General features: G+C 45.6%; 1 protein-coding gene across 1 annotated transcript in view; it reads left to right on the forward strand.

The window, feature by feature from the left end:
- Positions 1-21,968, forward strand: part of EIPR1 (EARP complex and GARP complex interacting protein 1) — a 112,660-nt gene that overhangs the window by 85,997 nt on the left and 4,695 nt on the right. The window contains exons 5-6 of the mRNA XM_080923400.1: positions 6,760-6,859; positions 19,008-19,144. Coding sequence (XP_080779526.1) covers positions 6,760-6,859; positions 19,008-19,144 — 237 coding nt within the window. The remainder of the gene's footprint in view (positions 1-6,759; positions 6,860-19,007; positions 19,145-21,968) is intronic.

A 21,968-nucleotide genomic window follows, 5' to 3' on the forward strand; every position in this document is an offset into this window, starting at 1 on the left:
AAGCAGTCTGTCCTCCCAGGAGGGGAGAATGTGAGAGATACCAGTTTTTCTCACTTCACATGTTTTAACTTGGGCATTTGACTTTGTGTGCAGAATAGGTTGACACCACAATTCAATGAGTTGTCACCAATGCTGGTGCCATCTTGAACTTCATGCCCAGAAGAAAACTCTTCTAGGCCCACTCAGGATTGCTTATTACTTTGTTAACAAAAGTTTTTAGATTTGAGTGGTTATGTTTTCCAAACTCACTGAGGAAGGAGAGAGGACATGGGACGTGGGAGCAGTAAAGAGGGTCAGCTGAGCTGCCATTAGCAAACCCTGTGAAGATCAGGGAAACCAGGACCACAAACACACAGCAAGTCTGTGTGCTAAGCCCCCAACAGCAGTAGGATGAGAGAGAACGCTATAGGTGCTTTTCAGCCACCAGGCTTAACAGAACAAGTCAGCACTTTTAGGGCAATAAATGTCTGTAGACAAATGATAGTGAAATCACAGCAAGATTTATGGGGTGTAGCAAAGAACTTGTAAGAGGGAATTTTGTAGTGGTGAGTATCCGTGTTAAATGTGTAGTGGTATCTGCATTAAGTTTACAGTGACACGTATCCCCGTTAAGTGTGCAGTGGTGAGTATCTGCATTAAGGAAAGAGATCGCATGCAGCACCCAGCTCATGGCAGGCGGTGTTATGCAGTATCTTGCATAGGGTAGTAGTGACATGCAGCGTCTGGCATGTATCCTGTTACTGCAGTATTTATTGTTGTATCAGGCTTCCTGTTGAGAATTGCATGGAACTAAAACTGACCAGGCAGTATTTCCATAAAATATGATGGTGTGTGGTTCTCAAAAGATAAAATTAGCAAGCTTAGTTTTGCCTGTGGAGTTTAAAAATGATGGACATAGAAGATTGCTCTCAAACTTGTGTCCCTACAGATACCTCTGCTGAGAAGAGGGGCAGCATGGCAGAGGTCTGCATCTGGTACCTAGGACATCCAGGTGAAGAAGCGACATTGCCAGTAACGCAGTTGGCAGTGCATACAAGCTGGATGAGTGTGAGCATTGACTTCAACATGAGGCTGCACTACAGTTTACACTTGGGAATGAGAGTGGACACATTTGGATAAGGGCCTAAGAGTCTGTGTCCGTCAAAGGTCTGCAGGTCTTTAATTACCTGCTTCCCAAAAGTCACAAGAATTATCTCCCTAGTAGCCAGCCCTCTTCCTGGGGACGAGCCTATATTCCTGGGATGCAGCCCTGTGAACGGGCTTCTCTTCCCTGAGCTGTACCCGGTACATGGGATCTACTCAGTTCTCCTCTGTACATCTTAGGTATACTGGACATGTAAGAATCAGAGAGAAGTCTCACCTCTCCTCAGTGCTCTCCTGTGCAGTGCTCGTCTAGGCTGTGAGGATTGACATTGGGCCAGGAAGCCAGACATTGTGAACAGTGTGAGAAGTGATGTGTCCAGTTAGGCTGACTCACGGCTCTGTCTGTGGGAGAGGTGGTAAGAGGGAGGTGCTTAATACTGAAGACTGTGGTTCCCTATAGCTGACTTGCTCTTTTTGGTTCAGTTCTGGGCCAGTGAAGAACAGTGATAATCCCTACCTCAGATTAGAGGCGTGTGTAACATGCTTGTGTGCTTATGATTGGGTGCCTGGAAATTTCCTAGTGTCACCTGCAGGACACTAGGTTCACAGGGCAGCTATTTCAGGGAGAGTCCTGTCTACCAGCAGGCAGCCCCATGACTATTTCTAGCCTTGTCTGTGTCCTTGTTCAGTGAGTATTTAGTAAACTGCAGGGTCAGCTGGTCTCCCTAGGCCAGCCTGTGATACTGTCATGTATCTACCCAGCCTTTGGGGTTCAAAAGTAGGAACGAGCTTCTCTGAATTTGGCAAATACCATGCCTTGCCTACCTGCCTCTTCCAGGCTTCATAGATGTTGTCTTTTAGGTTTTATATTCATTGTGACCTTCAGAAATAATGACAGAGAACTTGGGTCTGGGACACGGAGCTTTTGCAAATGGCTGTAATAACTCAAAACCAGGTTATTCTCTAAAGTAAATGAATGTTGCCTCCTGTGAGCCTTAAGCATGTGAGGCTTCTTTTCAAATTAGAATATATTTCTCTTTTTTTGACACAAAAGTTACTTCTACAGCCACTTGAAAATCATTTTATCTTCTCCTCTGTTCAAAATACTGGGAAATGTGAGCTTTTTCTCAGAGACTGACAGATCTGCCAATGAGGAGGCAAGGTGGAGCAGTGTGTGGCCCCATATCATGCTGCTCAGGGAAAAGGTGCCACTGTAGTCTTGTGCTAGCAGGAGCAATGCCTTGATCACAAGGTCTTGTGCTTCTGGCATGGGATATGCATAGCTGGTTTTCTGTGTACAGGTGACCTTTCTCATGGCTGTGACTATATATCTGACAGAAACAACATAAAGGAGGGAGGATTTATTTGGGCTCATTGTTTGAAAGGGCACGGTTTGTTGTGGCAGCAAAGGCATGATAACTGGAAGACGCTCCCTGCTTATGTCTCCATAGACAGGAAACAGCTCAGAAGGAAGAGAAGCCAACCCCTACACCTAAGGCTAACCCACACTAGTGAGATTTCACAGATATATCTAAGAGATAAAATCTCACACCAAACTTACTGTTCCTCTGGCTCTTAGAATCTTTCCACCTCACCTTCTATGAACCCTGAGCCTTAGGTTCAGGAATTGGGTTGTGTATTTGTCTAGGCACCTAATGCTCACTTGTTCTCTGCATTTTCATCAGCTGTAGTTCTGCAAAGTTCTTCATCTGTTAGGAGATGCTTCTTGATGAGAGGGTATAGATACCATAGATCTAGATAGACAAGGATATACATAGATAAGACCTATACTTACCTGTGGCTATACAAAGAAATATTTAGAGTTTAATTTATGGTATAGTGTCTTGGTTCTCAACCTGTGGATCTCCACCCCTTGGGGTGACAAGAAAGAAAGAAAGAAAGAAAGAGAAAGAAAGGAAGGAAGGAAGGAAGGAAGGAAGAAAGAAAGAAAGAAAGAAAGAAAGAAAGAAAGAAAGAAAGAAAAGAAAGAAATCATAAACTTTGTAAGTAAATGAGTGGACCAAGATAAGATCATATTGAGTGTGATAACCCAGATAACAAAGGGAGCTTTAGTTTTGTGTCCTTGTCCAAGAATGGACATGGCAAGGCCTATCTGATACTGGAGCCAGTGCCTCAAAGGGGTCAAGTTTCTGGGGAGTCAACTCCTCCCCCTGAGCTGTGGTTATCAGTCCTAAGGCATCTGCATCTGAGGCATCCTGTGTTCTCTTTGCCAGTATTGTCAATTAGCTCTCTACTGATCTTGGCCATCCCCCTGCAAACAGTATACAAGCCGCTGTACTTCTTGACAGAGTTGCATCAGATTATGCAAGAGCCCCTGATCTTAGCTATTGTTTTGTCTTCTTTATTTTACGTCCCTGGGTTCCCCTCCCCCCCACTCAGCACTTTCCCTCAGGATCTCTACTCCTGCCATTTAAATTATTGAAGACTAGTTTAATAGTGTTAGAAAGTTCCATGCAAACATCCAAGAGAGTGAAGCAACCAATAGTCCACCAAGATATGATACCCATGAGCTAAAGCAGCAACCAGTAAGTCACGACAACCCTAAGGGTGCAGAGGTGGTGTGCAATAACCAACGACTCTCTAGTTGTACATAAAGTCCACTCAACAAAAGGGAAATCATGCCTAGTACTAAAAACCCAGCAACTCTCTAGGGCTAGTGAAGTCATGGATCTCAGAGAAGATCCCACAACAACTATTTTATAAAACCAGTGGTGGTTCTTAACCTTCCTAATATGTGACCCTTTAGTACAGTTAGTTGCTCATGTTGTGGTGACATGGGGGGAGCCTTATAAAATTATTTTTATTGCTGCTTCATAAGTGTACCTTTGCTACTGTAATGAATCACAGTGTAAATAATGTATGTATGTATGTATGTATTCCTCGGTTGAAAGACATTTAGGTGGTTTCCACTTTCTAGGTGTTGTGAGTAGAGTGTCAGTGAACATGAAGGAAGAATTATTTGTAGGACAGGTTGTTGGGTCCTTTGGCCATGTGCTGAGGAGTAGTATAGCTGGGTTTTGGCTAAAATAGATTCCTTCTGAGGGCTCTCCACACTGATTTCTAGAGTGGCTGGACCAGTTTGTAATCACACCTACAGTGGATGAGGATTTCCTTCTCCTCCACATCTTCTCCAGCATTTGTTGTTGGTTCCATTTTGACTGGGTAATATAGAATCTCTAAGTTGCTTTGATCTGTAATTCCCTAATAGCTTGGGATGGTGAGCATATTTTTGAGATATTCCTTAGCTTTTTAAAATTGTTTAAGAACTCTGTTTAGATCCCCAAGTCCCCTTACCTCCTGTTTCTTAATTTTTTTAAACTTCTGAGTTTCTTATGTATTCTGGATATTAACCCTCTGCCAGATGTATAGCTGGCAAAGAGTCTCTCCCATTCTGTGTTCTTCTTCCTTTTCTTATCTTCAGCATCATCTTGATTGATTGTTGTGTTGCAGTAAATATTAAAAAATAAAAATGGTTTATCTCTTTTCCAGCCCTGAGGTCTCACTCCTCAGGCCCGACCCTGATACGGAGCCATGTGTACCTCTGGAGCCTGGTCCAAACCACCACAGCCCAACTTGTCCATGCAGCTCCCTTCCCTTGGCGGTTTACTACCACCTGTTCTCCACCTCTGTCCCGATGTGTTTCTCTACCCCCAAATCCCATACAAATACAACTCTACAGCCTGATAGCTTTCCATACAGGTTTATATGTTCAACTCTCAATCCACAAACCCTCTACACAACAAGATTACATCAAATAGACAAAGATACAAACTGCCCTTCATATAAGATGCTAGATCTATAAAATCCTTAATGTTCATAGTTATTTAATGCCAATTAATATCACCTGGGTCTAGCTGGTCCTTGGGAAACTCCATGTTGCCACGACAACCTTCACCCTCCATCCTCTGACCTCCTCAGAGTTTTCAGCCCTCTCTACTTACCTCACCTGCCCAGTCACTGGATTTCCTTTATTTTATTAATTAAAATGGGAAGGTTCAGTTGGAGTCACATGACTAAACAGCCCTTCTTGGGGAAGTGGAATTAACATTAAAATAGAACAGGACAATCTACATTGTTGTGCTTTTTAGTTTTATGAAGTTGCACTTGCCAGTCATTGTCTCAATCCCTAGGCAAAAAGAATCCTATCCACAAATGCCTTTCCTACCCTGCCCTGTCGGGTGGCCTGCATTCTCTTCCAGCAGTCTCAGTGTTTTAGGTCCTTAGTCTATTGGGAGGATGTTTTGTTTTGTTTTGCAATCAAAAAATATGCTACAGATCTGAAAAGAGGGGTCTCAGAAGTAAAAAAGTCTAAGAAACATCTCAAAAAATGTTCAGTTCTAACAATTAGGGAACTACAAGTCAAAACAACTTTAGATTCTATCTTACTCCAATCAGAATGGCAAGGATCAACAAAACAGCCTACAAGTGCTGGAGAGGATGTGGAGCAAAAGAAACCCTTATTCATGTGTGCCTTGATCACAACCACCCCAGCTCTCTGAGTCAGTTACCATTGCTACCATAGCCATACTTTTTGCTACTCTATTGGTTTTTTTTTTTTTTTAAATCTGTCGCCCTTTCCCAACCTTATTCCTTCTCAGCTCCCCTCCAACACTAGGTAGGGGAGAAAGAAGGATAAGAGGGAGAAAGGGGGCATCAATATCGTGAGGCAATGTTGGTCTTAGGCATCAGGATATCCAATTTCTTCTTTTCTCTTTGCTCACGGCCACTTAACACACCGCAGCTGATCTGCTCCGGCATTTTTATATACTCTCAAAAGTCTCCAGAATTTCGAACGTAAAACTATTTTCAGCGGGTAGAATCACACCCTTGCCAAATTACAAGACAAATCATAACTGCTGTGGACAATATGAAGTAGCTGCATACCCCACACCTAGGATTAAGACAAAACATATTCACATAACATTTTTATGTTTTTAATGAATCCAAAATTCTCACTACAGTTAACCCTCTAGATCCATTGTTAGAGTAGTTGGGTTGCAGCAGTGGGGGCACTGACTGATTGGCTCAGACAGGGAAATAGCTTCTATCACAAGTGGGTGTCCCATCTAGAATCTGGAGTACAGTGCAGTTCTCAGTTTTGCCCTACTGACCCCTGCAAGGTGTTGCCTTTGTCCTACCAAAGACAAAAGATTCACATGTGAAATCAACTCCCTCCTGTAACTTCTCCAGTTGCCCATCTTCCTGGGCCAGCTGTTTGAGCTTAAGCTACCAGGGAGCTATGTAGTGTGAGCATTGGAGGCATCTTGTGGCTTGTGAGGCTGGAAGGCCAACATTCTGGTATTGGCTAATTTAATTCTTGGTGAGATTTGTTGTCTGTTTTGTTTGTGACTTATATGGTTGCCTTCTTGCTGTCCTCACATGGTGGTCAGAAACAGGGACTACAAATTCTGCTCTCTCCTCTTATAGAGACTTAGGTCCCATCAAGATAGGTCACAGCTTTGACACATAACTTTGTAGACACTGAACAATGGAAGTGTCTCAGACAGATGTCACTAGATAACCAGTGTTAATAAACACTAAAGGCTCTGGGCCAGGAAAGAGCTTCAGAAGTGTGAGTAGTGTGTAAAAGATGCAGGCTATAGCCGTGGTGGTCCCCATTGCTCACATTAATATTTGGCATTTGTTTTTCTTTAGTGTCGTGTGGGAGCCGATGGGGGATGGGAAGAAAGTCATTTCCCTGGCCGACAGCCACATCCTTCTGTGGGACCTCCAGCCCAGCTCAAGCCAGGCTGTGGTGAGTAAGAAGGAAGACGCTCTCACTGGGTGGTCTTTGGAGTTGCACCTTTTGGCTGAATTCAGAATGGTGCTGAGACTGGGGCATGAAGCCGAGAACTGAGTGCTGGGCCTTGTGGGTATAAGTTGAAAGCACTGTGAGTGATACTGAGGCTCACTGAGGATGGCTTCAGGTTCCAGAGTGTTCTCTTCAAAGAAAGTCACACTCTGAGGGGGGACATTCATGCAGACGTAATTCCACGGTGCTGACTATCTTTCCAATGTATTTACATGGATTTTAAAAATAAATTTTATCACTTTCTTGGGAGTCAGTTTATTTTCAGACATTCATTTTGAGTATTTTGTAGAGTTAAGTATTGTGTGTGTGTTTGGTGTTTGGTTCCTTAAATCTTTCTCTTTTTAAAATGTGTGTTCACAGGCATTCATAATTTCATTGTATGTGTTGTCAAAGTATCCATTAGAGAAAGAAAAAAAAATCTGGAACCCTGCAATGAAACAAATGTCATGTCCCCAGGGACCACATGGTCACCTCCTCAGCATCAGAGCCCCCAGGTTCCTCAGGTGGCCATGGCTTATGGTTATTTGTTCCCGTGGCACTGACTGAGCTCTCTGCTCTCTTGGTGCAGCATTAACCGTGCCCCTCGTTAAAGACAGAACATGGGTGATGGTGCATATGCTGATATGAGGCAGAGGATAGACTTCTTAGAGTAGTAAGTGACGATTTAACACTTAAAAACTCTGGCCATGCTGTCTAAAGTTTGACTTGGCCTGTTTTCCTAGAGCACTGATGGTGTTTAAGGGAAACAAACCATTTTAAAAAGACAACTCACATTCTATGTGATAAACCCAAATCCACAGGAGTGTTTATGGTAAAAGGTCAGACATGGGAGAGAGCCTGGGCTAACTTGTGGGCAGGTCCAACACTGAGAACACACCCACAGCCCCTACCCTCAGGAGATGGTGTGGGGTTGGACTGTGGTCGCCAGCCCTCTAATTCCTTCTTCAGCTGTGTGTTAGCTGCCATGCTTTCCAGAAAAAGAAAGGACACTCCTCTCCTGGCAGGCTTTGCTGTGACCCTGGGGAAGACCTAGCACGGCCTCCCCAAGCACTAGCAGGGGATGTGCTCAGCAGAGGCCCGAATGGCCACACTGGAGTTGAGAAGGCTCCATTTGACCTTTGCTGTCCTGCGCTGTGGTCAGATAGTAAACACATCTTCACACCCCAAGTCATCGCTAAGGCATTTCATGTCGGGGTGATTAATCTGTAACTTATTTTCTGCAGAGACCAATTTAGTTTTCTCTCCCCCTTTTTTATCTGCTGTCAGCAGTTCTGTCAATACCCCTTTGTGACCCAGTGCCGTGGTATTTAATACAGAACCTTCCCATCGATTGCAGCCTCCTCATACTGGCTTCTCTTCTTCTATTGTTTGAGGATATTGCCTTCTGTGGTAAATTTAATCTTATGCTCACTGCATCATTACCTTCTGCAATTAAATTGGAGATCCTTTGCCATTTATAATCATTAGCTGAGCCCTGGGGAGGCCTGGAGTGTGAGGGTCTGTGGGGTGTGTGGACCCCGATGAAGGGATGGGCTACCTCCCTGCTCCCATCTGCTCGCTCGGCTCCGTGGACATCAGTGCTTCTGTCCTGTGGAAAACAGAGTCTGGTGGCACCTCCGCTAGTGTCCACACAGGGCTTCCTCGGGGTGATGGCTCTTCCACATGGAAGGAGCAGAGCGTGCTTCAGAGACACAATACTGCCTGAAGTTGATGATCAGTGCACACAGGAAGCATTTCTTTGACTTTTAGGTTTCCTTTCTCCAGAACTGGATGTAGTTTGGAAGTGTTTTCTCCTGCCGGGTAACCTACCTATCTTTTCATCTTTTTAGTATCAACATGTTTGATATTCTTGATTTCTTTTTTACTCTTTTTATTTATTCACTGAGAATTTTATATATTTTAATTATTTATCCCCTCCCCCAATTCCAGATCCTCAGCCCCACCTCCTCACCTACCCAACTAAATTTCAATTAGTATACATATTAGCATTTATTACATTTTGAAAAAGATATTTTTGTCATATCTCTTCCTAACACTCTGTTATCCCACCACCCTCTACCTTCTACCATAAGAGATTTAAAAAAAAAAAAAAAAAAAGACTTTACGAGGTACAGGCCTATAATCTAGCTAATCAGGATGCTTACACAGGAGAATTGCAATTTCAAGACTTTCTTGATTATAGAGTGTGTATAAGGTCAGAAAGGACAACTTAGTGAGACCCCGTTTCAAAATTAAAAGTTAAAAGGGCAGAGTTCTAACTCTGGTAGAACACGTGCTAGCAAGCCCTGAATTTGATCTCTAGAGCAGCAGAGACCCAAGAGAGGCAGTAGCCCAGCTCTCTCAGCAGCAACCCAGACAGCACTTCCTGGTGTTAGCCACTCTTGTTGCATCGCACCCCCAAATTCCACAGTACGCAAGGCTTGCCCTTGGGTTGGACCCTGTGTCCAGACAGATGCACAGTGATGGGGCTCCTGCAGGGGAGCTCACTGCAGCCCTCAAGGCCCAGTGTTAGCTTTTCTCTGTTCTTGTCTTGTGCCTCTGGTAACCCCCTATCTTCTTGCCTTGTCACGATTTGCTCAGCTTTGTTTTTCCCAGAATGCCACAGAATTGAGACTTGACGTGTTCATCTCAGCTTCTCTCACTTTGCCAATGCATGTAAGGTTCCCATGTCTTTTTATACCCACTTGTACCCAATACTCTTCCTCTTGGTGTGTAAGCCTGAGAACCCGAGCAACCTTGCATCCTAAAGGCTTACATACTGGTCTTCCTAGGTGCCTATGTTTCTCTGTGATACATTGAGGTCTGTGAGCCACTTCAGGCTATATTTATCTAAGGTCCCACATCTTAGACTCTGCGCAGTGGGATAATGGGGTCTCATACCAGCCAGGTGACTATGAGAGTTCGTGTTTCTATTTAGAGCTTTTCTACTGAGGTGTTTAGAGTGGTGGCTATCTGGAAGTTTCCTGGCTTACTTATACACACATTTTATAGGGGTATACAGACTTTCATAAGGCATTTCTGGGTCTTTTCTACTAGTTTTTACTGCTGTGACTTCTCTGGCTATACATCTGAGACAAGTAAGGCTTTAAAAAATCCTGTGAATAACCCAAGTTCCTCCTGGGCAGCCTCTTGCTTTCTTCCTCCTGGCATTGCCTTATGTCTTGCAGCAGCTACAGTTTGCTTTGCAGAACAGAGTAGAGGAAAGACGGTCTACGGTACCTTCTATTAGTAGGTCTTCCTTTGGTATCTTCCCTTCCTGCCTTATGTATGGAGACTTGGATGATATGGGAATTTTGTTGTCTCTAATCCAAGAAAAGCCCTAACATCCACACCCATGGGGATGAATGCCCTGCATGAGTCTTTCCTTAGCCAGTCCCAGGGAGAATGGGAGGAAGAAAGCAAGCAGGCAGGACGAGCAGTAGTGGCTGGCAGCACAGTGAAGACGACAGGCATTGTTCATGCATTGCCTGTGACCTAGGGCTAAGGCTAACTGTAAGAGCTACGTGCCAGGCGTAGGCCAGCTGATGTCAGCAGTGGTTCCTGGTAGCCTTGGAGAGGCAGTTGGCAGCTTTGCAGTGAGCAGTCAGTTCTCACCCATGTTTGAATACATTTAAACTGAGATATGGGTCTCCTGGCTATGAGTTCATTGGCCCTCTGACTTGCAGATGAAAGCAAAAGGCTTAAAGAGGCCAAAGGAGCCTTCTGCAGGGGACTTGATATGAGTGACAAATACAGGATTGGCCTGCTTATTCCAGCAATGGGGATTCCCAAGATCCTCACCTTCCCAGGCCCTGTCTCTATCCTTTAGGAAGGGGGAATCTCAGTAACTGGCTCATGACTTCAGTTTGAGTGGCTACAGTGGTCAGTGACATTGTGCCCAGGGAGGGTATGTTTGATTTGTGGAAAAGAACAATTTGGAACAACATGTTGAAAACAAGATCATTAATGAAACTTGTAAAGCTTTTGGTGGACATGTAAAAAAATAAATGGAAAACTGGTTTTCTTTTTTTTTCTTTCTTTTTTTTTTAGATTTATTTATTTATATGAGTACGCTGTCACTGTCTTCAGACACACCAGAAGAGGGAATCAGATCCTGTTATAGATGGTTGTGAGCCACCATGTGGTTGCTGGTAATTGAACGCAGGACCTCTGGAAGAGCAGTCAGTGCTCTCTCCAGCCCCGAAAACTGGTTTTCTTATGAGTCTTGCACTCTAATGTGTTGTGAGCCTTGGTGGATCATGAAAGTATCATCGTCAGCACCTAGACTTGATGCGCAGACCAGTGCACTTGCACTTAGGACAGCTGTGCTGGGTGTAGTGGCACATCTGTAATTTGAGTACTGTCTTGGTTAGGGTTTTACTGCTGTGAAGAGAAACCATGACCAAGGCAACTCTTATAAGGATGATATTTAATTGGGGCTGGCTTACAGGTTCAGAGGTCCAGTCTGTTATCATCAAGGTGGAATCATGGCTTAAGAGGAGCTGAGAGTTTTGTGTGTAATTCCAAAGGCAAACAGGAGGAGACTGGCTTCCAGGCAGCTAGGATGAGGATCTTAAAGCCCACACAAATGACACACTTCCAACAAGGCCACACCTCCTAATAGTGCCACTCCCTGTGCCAAGCATATCCAAACTATCACAAGTACTGGGAGCCCGAGGCAGGAGCCTCAAGTATTCATGGTCTGCTTGATGCTACAGAGTAAATTCAGAGCTGAACTTGAGCTTTATATGTAAAGCTATCTTCGTTTAAAGCAAACTATGTTTAAGGTGCAGAGTTTTGTAATTTACTAAGTGACTGAGTAGACAGTATTCTTACCTGTGTCCTTAGATTTTGTAAACATTTCAAATCCCCAACACTGGAGTCATATGTCTTAACAGCTGAGTCTGGTATCACCAACTGTAGGGGCACCTTCCTGGCAACAAGTAGATCCACATCTTTAGGACTAAATATGTTTACGAAAAGGAGCTGCTAACAGTGGAGTTGTGGTGCAGTCTCAATTTTGAATGACCCTCTCTCCACATCCAGGGTCATCTTACAGGTGACCCACTGGAGAACCTATGGCTACAGACAATGCCTTGGCATGGGTCAGGGCTGAGGTAAAGGGGTACAAGCAAGGGAATGCCTGTCACCAGGTTGGTATTGCAGGCTTTAGAATGAAGGCCTGTTTAATGCTGGTGTGTAACAGGATGAGCCTTCGCAGGTTGCCTTGCTCGACTGTCCAAGCATCTTCATCTGCATTTTGAGTTAGAGAGCATGGAATGTAGTAGCAGAGTTGCATAAGGATAGACTCTCTAACTGGTATGGCTAGCACTTGGCGACTACCTGACAGAGAGGTGAGTGAGTGAGTGGGTGAATGGTAGGCCTCTGAGTGGGAGGCTAGATAGATAGGCGCACTGGTCGACGAATGGGCACACTGATGCATGGGGACATACATGTATGCATGTATGGTATGTTATAGTACTTGATATCCAAACTAGATTATTGATAATGGTCACCAAAGATCCTAGAACAGAGAGGCAAGAGATAGAGAACGAAGAAACTGAGACACCAGAAAGCAGGTTGTATTTATGTCCTGAATAAATGATATTCTCAAAGTCAACAAGTAATGATCAATATTCAAGCATGAAAAACTTAGGTGTGTCCAAGCTCAGCTCTTGAAGACCCAAGAAGGAGGAGCTCAAGTTCAAGGTCATCTTAGGCTACCTAGAGAGTTCCTATCTCAAAAAACAAAATAAAGTGAAGTCACACCGTGGACATAGTGCAGCTTAGTTGTTCCTCACCAAAGTCTTTGTTCCTGGCCAAGAAATTGACTGTAGCTAAGATGTTCTCCTCAGAGGTCACTGGGTCTAATGGTGTCATAGAAACAAATTTTGTATCCTGGCCCATCCTGGCAAATACATGTGAACTTGCATTTGTGGCCTTCCAGGACCAAGGTGCTCTTTAAAACAAGGTGAAGTGCAAGCAGAGGCCTGCAAACCATGTCTGGTATATCCTGAGTACATGGCTGTGACACATAATTTACTACCTGATGCCGTCACCCATACCTATGCGCATTTTCTAAGCAGGAAGACTCCCTTTCCTAGGAGGCCCCTCCAGACCCTTAAACTAGCCAGTGGAGTACAATTCAGAGCACACCATCCCAGGGAAATGCACCCTTGATATGTACATAGATGACACACTGGCTTCTGTGTCACAAGCTGTGTTTCCCACACAAATATGGCAGGATCCCATCTGTTACCTTGTCTCCAGGTCTTTGGCTGCATTAGCTTTTCTGTTGCTGTGTCACGGTTCCTGTTACAAATGATGTACAAGGAAGAAAGACATATTTTGCTCAGTTTCAGCTCACCATTATTATGGTGGTAGAGCAGAGCAGTTCACACCCTGTTGGGAGCAGAGAACAGAGCAGAACATTCTTCATGGTGGCCAGGAAGCACAGCAGAACAAAGACAGAACTCAGACAAGGTACCTCCTTAAGAGGCACATCCCAATAGCCTAGTTTCTTCAGCTAGGCCCTGCCTCCTAAGATTTACAATCCCTCCCAAAATATGGTACCACCAGTTGGGAGCCAACCATTCAAACCATGAGACTGAGAGAGCATTTCATATTTGAAGTGTAACATTCTTCTTCTGACCCCAAAGGTTATGGCTATCCTATAATGCAAAGTGACTTAAGCCCATCTCTAACAGTGTGTAGTTTTAACATTTCAAACATCGTTCAAAAGCCTATGTTGACTCAAGGCCACTCTTAGTTGTGTGCCATATATAACTCAAAAAGCCAACTGCTCACTCCAGTACATAATGGCACCAAGTAAACATCTCCATTTCAAAAGGAAGGAAAAGGAAGACAGTAATGAAAGACTGGGCCAAAGCAAAACTGGAACTCAGCAGGATAAATGTTAAAATCCCTAGTTTTAACTCTGGCAACCAGCACACAGCCGTATGATGTGAAGGCCAGAGGACTTTGGTGGCCGTGTGCCTATAGCCTGGCCAATTGCAGAGCACAGGGCTTCTCTCCTGGGCTGGCTCTGTTCAGTGCCCACGGCTTTCCCTTGTAGATGTTCTGTGTTCTTTTTACCCCAACATGTTGAGATCTCACCCTGACAGGTCCACCCTACTCTCTCAGGGGCCTTGCTGTTGGGAACACTGCGCTTTCATACACTGCCTGACCTCCCAGTCTTTCCTCTCAAATCTTGGTGGAAGCTTCCATGACCCTGCAGCTCTCATTTTCTGCATCCCTGTAAAATTAGCATCATGTGGATGATGCCGAAGTCTTCTGCCAGCTTGAGTGGCAGCCAGGTCTTCTTGGACTGGTAACAGCCTCTGAATGCCTGGGTGGCTGAACACAGCAAAAGAAATCCTACAAGAACATTTTGGGGGGGGGGGGGCTTCCTCTAAAAGAAGGAACCCTGGGTGCTTTGTCTCAGGGGAAAGTCTTTCTGTAGTTTTTTCTCTCATCCCTGTGAGCCCAGGGGATCTGCCCAGTTTCTGAGGTGCCCTCAAGTAGACTTCCTTCTGTTTCATTGAAAAGGGAGGTCTTTCTAGTAACTTTAGTCTCATTAGCAGCTATGTCAGTTTGTCCATGGTCTTCAGTATGCTTGGTTTTTAGCCAAAGTACATAATTTCAAGGTCATTTTGCTGTTTTAACTTCGGATTCTCACTGTAAGCCTGGCTACCTCAGTCTTGTGGTTTCTTTCTGCAGGTTAGTCTGCCCTCCTTAAACCCAGGCTTCCACATGAATATCAGTCCCACTAGCTGTACATGGACTGTACCTTTGCCCTGACCTGATTCCCAGGGCATCCCTGAGCTCCTGAAATGACCCACACACTATATTGCATCATGACAAAATGAAGAAAAAACTTTAGTGCAGCCACCATGTACCAGACAGTTGCGATGTTTTATTTGGTCCTGTACACTCAGTCCTGTAAGGACTGTCTATACTGGGACTGTAAGGAGTTACAGTGCCACTCCTCCTAAGACATAGTGACCTGCCTAGGCTAATCCTCAGAAGCTAGCAGAGCTGGGCCACGCTTGGAGTGGAGTTTCTAGCCTGAGATGATGGAGTAGGGTGAGTGGGTGGCAGCTACTGTACTCAGTACTTTCAGATGGTGTTACGAGATAACAGGCTACATTTGTCTCCAAGTGCAAAATTGGCTTAAGAAAAAGGAGAGTTGGACAGTGATGCAAGAATAAAGAAGACAAAGCAGATCCAATCTTGATTGATTCAGTTTCTCAACCGCATGAAGGTCTCCTCCCATCCTTCTGCTCTGCCATATCCACCTATCACTGATTTGTCATGATGCGGACAAGACAGCTGCAACAGTTCCAGCCATCACACCAATATCCCTGCAGCACCCGCAAAGAGCTGATTCCTCTGTGCAGGTGTCAAGCACATTCCTATGTCATTTCTAACTAGTCACTGGCTTCAAGCAGCTGGCTCAAGGCTGGAAGGGGCTTAGGGTAGAATAGTCAGAGTTGTCACTGAAGCTGCGCTTGCCTTGCCCTTCACACAGCCTTCTCAGGTTGCTCGTTGGTACCTACATCGTGAGCACCCCAGCCTTGCTTCTCCTTAAAGGAAGCGGGACAGAGGTGCTTGATGCCCTTTGCAGGGCCACCTTGAATGTAGTGCTTGCTCCTGGCTGCTTCCTAGCTCTTCACTACTTCAACTCCAGGGCTTTTCTGAAATATACCCATGTGAGGCTCAAGAAAGATACAGGTCACCATATTTTGTTCATTGGATGGTGTTTCCTTTTGTTTGTGTTCTGGTGTTAGAGACATTTCATCTGAAAGTGTTTGCTAGATGCCTTTAATCATCCATTTGGACCAGGAAGCCCTGCATACTTTCGAGTGCTGAGAACATGACATGTTTGTCATCCCTGTGGGATCTTGCTGAGCTATCTCCATGCTGCAAGGAAACAGGCTGACAGCCATCCTTGCAGTGTATGCTGGAGTGGGTTGTTTCTAAGGCTTATCTTCTCTCTTCCTTGCCTCGGGAGTCTGGTCAGGGGTCAGGTCCTGGTTTCTCCTCAACTGACTGCTTGGCTATAAGTGAGCTCCTCACACCGCCTGAGATCTAGTCTTCCCATCTGTGATGTAAGAGGACCTATGGAGTCTCTAAACTTGAGGTTCTTTTTTATTCAATCTCACCTTGACCTCTGAACTTCCTGCTATATCAGCTTAGGACCTCTGCTGTGTCTTACACTTGGCCAGAACATTGCCTGTCTCACACAGCCCACACTGATATGTGTGGGCTTTATGTACCACTTGAGACCTGGGTGTGATCCAATGGACCCGCCACATGAACTATCTCTGGATCTGTGGGCTAGTGACTGACAGGAGGCTTACCTGCTTCCAAACTCAGCAACATGGCTTTTGGAGAACACAGCTCCTGATGGCTGAGCCGGTTTCTCACAGTGAGATTGGTCCCTGAGGTGGGGCTAGTTACGGATCAATTGCCCAGGAGAGTGAGTCGCTGAGACCACTTTTGAATGTTTATGGCCCAGCCACAGGCATTTTGTCTCTAGCCCCAACAGAGGCAGTTCATCTTCCCATAGCTCAGTTTCCTGGCTGTCTTGAGGATGTCCTGTTCCTGTTCTTGCCTCTGCCTTGAGTGCCTCACTCCTTTTTGTGGCTGCCTCTCAGAAAACTACAGTCTCTCCTGCAGCTGGGAAGTCTTGGAAATGAACACCATCATTGCTAACTGAGCCCCAGCCACACATTTGCCATGTTTCTTCATTGCCGTATAGTTTGAATGCTTGAGACAGCCAAGGCTTCCTCATCTGTGTCTTGTGACTTTTGGTGATATAACCAAGGAAATGAACTAGTAGCTAGCTCTATGCACCTTGCCTGACTCTGCTGCCTTTACTTCCAGGTAACTGAGCAGACACCGCTTGCACAGCAGTAAGCACTTTCTGTTTGACTGTGTGATTAATTGTTGGTTAATCGGTGACTTATTAACTACCAGCTTATTGTTTCAGAAATGTAGACCTGTCCACAGGTGTGAAGCTCAGCAGGGGAAAGCTGTGCTTAACCCTCCTGGCTAGGCTTTGCCACAGGGCCTTCATGGAGTGGGCTGGACATTGTGAGGTCGGAGGAGGATCATTCCTCCTGGCATGGTGCCAGGCATCCTCCCATACAGCTTTACCAGTGAGCCTGCTCTGCCCCTTCTTGAACCTGTAACCTTTTAAAGACGTGAGCCAGAGCTGGAGAGCTGGCTCAGTGGCTTTGAACAGTAGCTTACAGAGGACCCAGGTATGAGTTTCAGCACCAAAATGATGGTTTGCAACCATCTGTAACTCCATTCCCAGGTGATTCAAATGCCCTCTTCTGGATTCCAGGGCACAAGGTCCAAAGACCTAGGGAGTCTCTTCTCTTCCCTCATGTTGTCCTCTTGTTTGGGTATTTTTCTGGTACCTGCATAACTCTCTCAGTGTCCCCAGGAAACAGTAAATGCCTTCTATGCAAGAGCAGAAGTGGCCCTCAGCTCTCTGGGGGGTGAGGGTGGGGTATGAAAGATCAGGTCTGTGACAGTAAGGCCTGTGGATCTTCAGATGTGGGCTTCTTATCTAAACAGCATGCTGCTGAATCAGAAGTAGATAGACAGAGAGAGACAGAGTGTGTTTCTGGGATAGAGAATTAGCACTATTCAGAGAATGGAGTGAAGTCCTTTTGGGCAGAAGCCACTCACTGCAGCAGACGGCAAACAGAGGTTTGCATCCTGGGCTACGTTCTGACAAAGTACTGCTTGTGCCTTTCCTGGCTCTTAGTCTGTCTGAAGAGAAGATGGGTGCTTTTCTCTACGTGCCTGGGGGAGATGAATAGGAGCTGCATCTTCATAGCCACTTTTGAGACACTGTTTGGGCACCTGTGGCCATTTCCATGAACTCTTTTCTGCCAGGATGTTTTTTGTCACCTGCCTGTGACCTTTTGTCACACATGCTGTGCTGGGTGATGGCTTTCAGACTATCTGGTCGCAAGAGCTGAGAGCTGTAGTTGTCATGATGCCCCCACCTTTGTGCGCCTGTCTTCTTGTGCCCAGCCAGGATTGTTGTAGGGTCTCCAGTGTCCCGTCAGCTTTTTCAAAACATGTAGAGATCTTAAAACTCCAGCCTCAATATACTTCTGTGTTGATTGGCCTCCACTGGTGAGAGCCCAAGCTTCCGATGAGGATGGCTTCTCATTCCCTCCCCAGAAGCCCTGATGTCTCTTCCATACTGTGCTCTCGTGACTTTGCTTTCTAGTACTGTGATTCAGACCTGTGTTTTTCTAATGGTTGGAGGGCACATGGACACCTGGTCCTGCCATGGGACATTGTGCCTCATTAGCAACCCCAGAAGACCCCTCTAACCTGACTGTCTCCAGATGCTTAGGCCACACAGCCTCTCAGGGAACTCTGAGGAGCACAGTTTGAAGGTTTACATGAATTCATCAGTAGTGGGTGTGAGGTGTTGGAGAAGCAGAAGAGATAGTGCTTAAGATACGTAGATGAATAGAGCTCCAAATGGTACATGGAAAGACCTGTGGGCCTTTGCCAAAAGATCTCAGGCAGGGGGAAAGTGGAGTGGGCTTCTCTCTCAGGCTTAGAGCCAAGGCCTGCCTTTTCTCAGTACCCCAAAAGACAGCTTTGTGGGCTCACCAGCCTGTGGAGATTGAGTGAACCCCTGTGAGGATCCTGTGTTCCTCGTGATAAAGGGGAAAGAGATTGTATTATTATATTGGGAACAACATTTGATTAAAGAACATGTGCCATTTTGGAAGGAGCTGGCTATGGAGACTTGGTTTTTCTCTTTCTTTGGGAAAGCCAGATGTTTGAGTTATTCCATATTGTTCTCCTCAAGTTTGAGCTGATTGTCTCAAATCACACACTTGAAGCAAGCCCTCCACAATAGGAGCTATTAATGTGCCTTCTATTTTTTGCTGTGCATGGTTTTGTTTTATTTTATTTGTCCAATAAGGTTCAAATGGTCTTGCCTTTTAATGGGGGAAAACAATGACTGAACCTCCAAATTATTCTAATTATTTCCATAAAATCCTAAGAATCTTATAAAGAGTTCAGATCTTTCTTCTCTCCTTTGAACAATACCCATCATACCCAGCTGGCCAGCTCAGCAGCACTGGAAGGAAGGGGACAGCTGAAGTTTACCGCGGGGCGGTGGAGCCCACACCACAACTGTACCCAGGTGGCCACAGCAAGTGATACCACCCTTCGAGGATGGGATACACGGAGCATGAGGTCAGTGATGTACCCACACGGTGGATTCCTGCTTTTCTCCCTTCTCCTCCTCTTCCTTTGAAGGAGTTGATTGAAAGCCAGAGGCACTGGGGACACATGGCTTGCTGTCTTCATCTTATTTCTGTGGGAATTATTTTTACCCCAAATTAAGCTGGTAGGTCCATTGCAGGGAGCTGTCACGTTGTTGGCTTTGTGATGTCCCTTAGTTTTTCCTGTGTCAGAGGCAGTGTAGGAGGAAACCAAGTCTAGGGCTTTGTGGTGCCTCACAAGCCCCATGGCGACACAGATGCTTCATCTCTGTGATTAGCGCTGTAGGCTGGCACTTTCAATCCCCAGCCTAAGCCTCCCTTGTGGAGTTGTCTGGCCATTTCCGTGCTTTCAAGAGCCATACCTATTGGGCAATCATATTTTGTCATTTAAGTAATTATACGCAACAACCAGCAGCTCTAATGGAACAAACAAGAGCGATTTTTCTGTTCCAGTTGTGATTTTGATAGGCAGAGGAGTGATGGTGGGATGTCTGTTGCCATGGCAACAGGAGCCTGCACAGGCTTCTTTAAGATGCAGTTTATCCCCTTAGCACACCATCATTTATCACTGAGCTGAAGAGACGGATGTCATGTAATAACGTGAGTTTCTTCCACGGTGGGGGAACACCTTTAATTTTAGTTCTGAGGCCCCTGTGAAAATCCAGGGCTGATAAATAACCGGTCGGCACTCCTCCCCTGTGCATATCTGCACAAAGGAGTGATTTGGTTTCCTGATCAAGCTGGAGGCCGTAGACTCAAACCGTGATGGATATCCCACACAGCCCACTTCTCCTTGTCCTCTGGGCCTCTCTCCTTGCTGCCTTTTGAAGAATGTAAAGATGAGAAGCTCAAAGACTGGCTCACACACCAAAATACAAGATGCACACAGCATTGGCTGGCAGCTCCCCACAGTGACCTTGTTGTGCCCAGGGTGTCTCTGTGACGACCAAAGAACTGTCAGCACAATGGAGAGTCTTTGCTCCTCTCGGTGATGGTGACTCCCTTGGCAACCGCCGTTTGTTCTTGTCTAGCCAGGCTGCCTGCACTGTTTCTTCTGGCACGTGTTAAAGTTGTGCTGCCAGAAATGGAAGCAAGCTTCAGTTGGATCACAGTGTACCTGTGACTGCCCTTGACCCCAGAGTGGTTCGCAGTTTTTATTTTACAGCTTTCCTTGTGTCACCCTAGAGTTCTTACAATTTGGGGCATCTGATTTTTGGGGAGCTAGAGATACTAGGACATTGAAAAAGTGCAATGTATAGGAGGAGCTAGCTGAAGATGTCAAATGCCAGACTGGGAAGACACTTCCATAGGCAAAGGCACTTGCCCGTGATCCTGACAACCCAAGCTCATATCCCCAGGTCCCATCCACATAAAAGCCAGACACAAGCATCTGTCATTCCAGAACACCTTGCTGGTATTGAGTGACGGGTGGAAGGCAGAGGCTAGGGGATGTCCAGAGACTCAAGGGCAGATGACAGGTTACACAGTAGCAAAAGGGCCCTGTTTCAGAACTTGAAGTGGAAAGACAGGACAGGTTCTTAAAGGTTATCCTGTGACCTCCACACATGTGCACCTGCACTCGTGAACATGAATACACATGAGCCCATATCTCACTCATGCACAGATTAATTGATTAAATGCCATCAGACTGGAGAAGGAAAGGAGTTGAGTTAATATTTGTTGCAGGACACATATGATTCTGCTGTGTGGAAGGTAATTAAGACTTCCAGGTTGTTCCCCAAATGCCACTGGAGCTACGTAGCATGTGAGGGAGCCAGTGCTGGCCCTGGAGGCTTGAGGCTCCCTGAGGACAGGGATAGCACAGCTGGAATACCCTCTCCAGCATTAGCTGGGGCTGCTGCCCACCTGTACTTGAACGTGACTCTGTTTTGGATATGTAGCATCAAGAAGACCCTACTGACCAGAATTTTTGGATTTCAGACCCTGTGAGAGGCAGCCAGAGAAGCAGGGGTGGGTTTAGGGTAGGGAGAAGAGGAAAAGAAAAAGGAGAAGAGAGAAACAGAGACAGTGAACGTGAATATATACAAGTGTGTGTGCATGTGAGTAAGTAGTACATATGTGTGCAAACAGTGTGCACGTATGTTCAGGTGTGTGTGTGTACTGAGCATCTGCACTCTAAACCACCATTTGGCTAATTTCAGAAACCCTCTTCCCATACTTCCTGCTTTGAGAACTAGTAGGGATGGGAACAGACATGGAATAAGCAAACCCATTTTTTTTCTCCTGGGTTTTCTATTTCTCCTGTCTCCTGTTTTTTCTTTCTACAATCTCTCCTAATAGCAACATTTCCCACCTATCACACATGCCGTCCAGTCTTCTCTCGTCTTTCTCGTTCTGTGCTGGAGAGCCACTAGGGTCCAGCTTCTGCGTGGCTGTCACTATCCCCCTGGCCTCTCCCACTCTCAAGAGACCAAATACATTATAAAAATACTTTTACAAGCTATTGCATCCATTTATTTAGAGGGGATGGGAGTGAGGGCTGGTGAACATGTGGAAAGCAGAGGACAATTTAAAGGATTTGACTCTCCTTTCACAGTCTGTCCCTGGCATCAAACTCAGATGATCAAGCATAGTGGCAGATACCTTTACCCACTGTGCCATCTCACTGACCCACCAAATCATATTTGATATCTACAAGCCATTGTCCACTTGTCCAGTTGGCCTGGGGACCCGCACATATAATCCTGGCATGCCAGCACTGTTTCTACCATTAGTAGTTTCTTCAGGGGGAGAAACGTGGATGAGCCCAGGCACCCAGGCTAGGATTCCCTCTG

This window comes from Micromys minutus (assembly GCF_963924665.1).
Source record: "Micromys minutus genome assembly, chromosome: 1".
Lineage (NCBI taxonomy): Eukaryota > Metazoa > Chordata > Mammalia > Rodentia > Muridae > Micromys > Micromys minutus.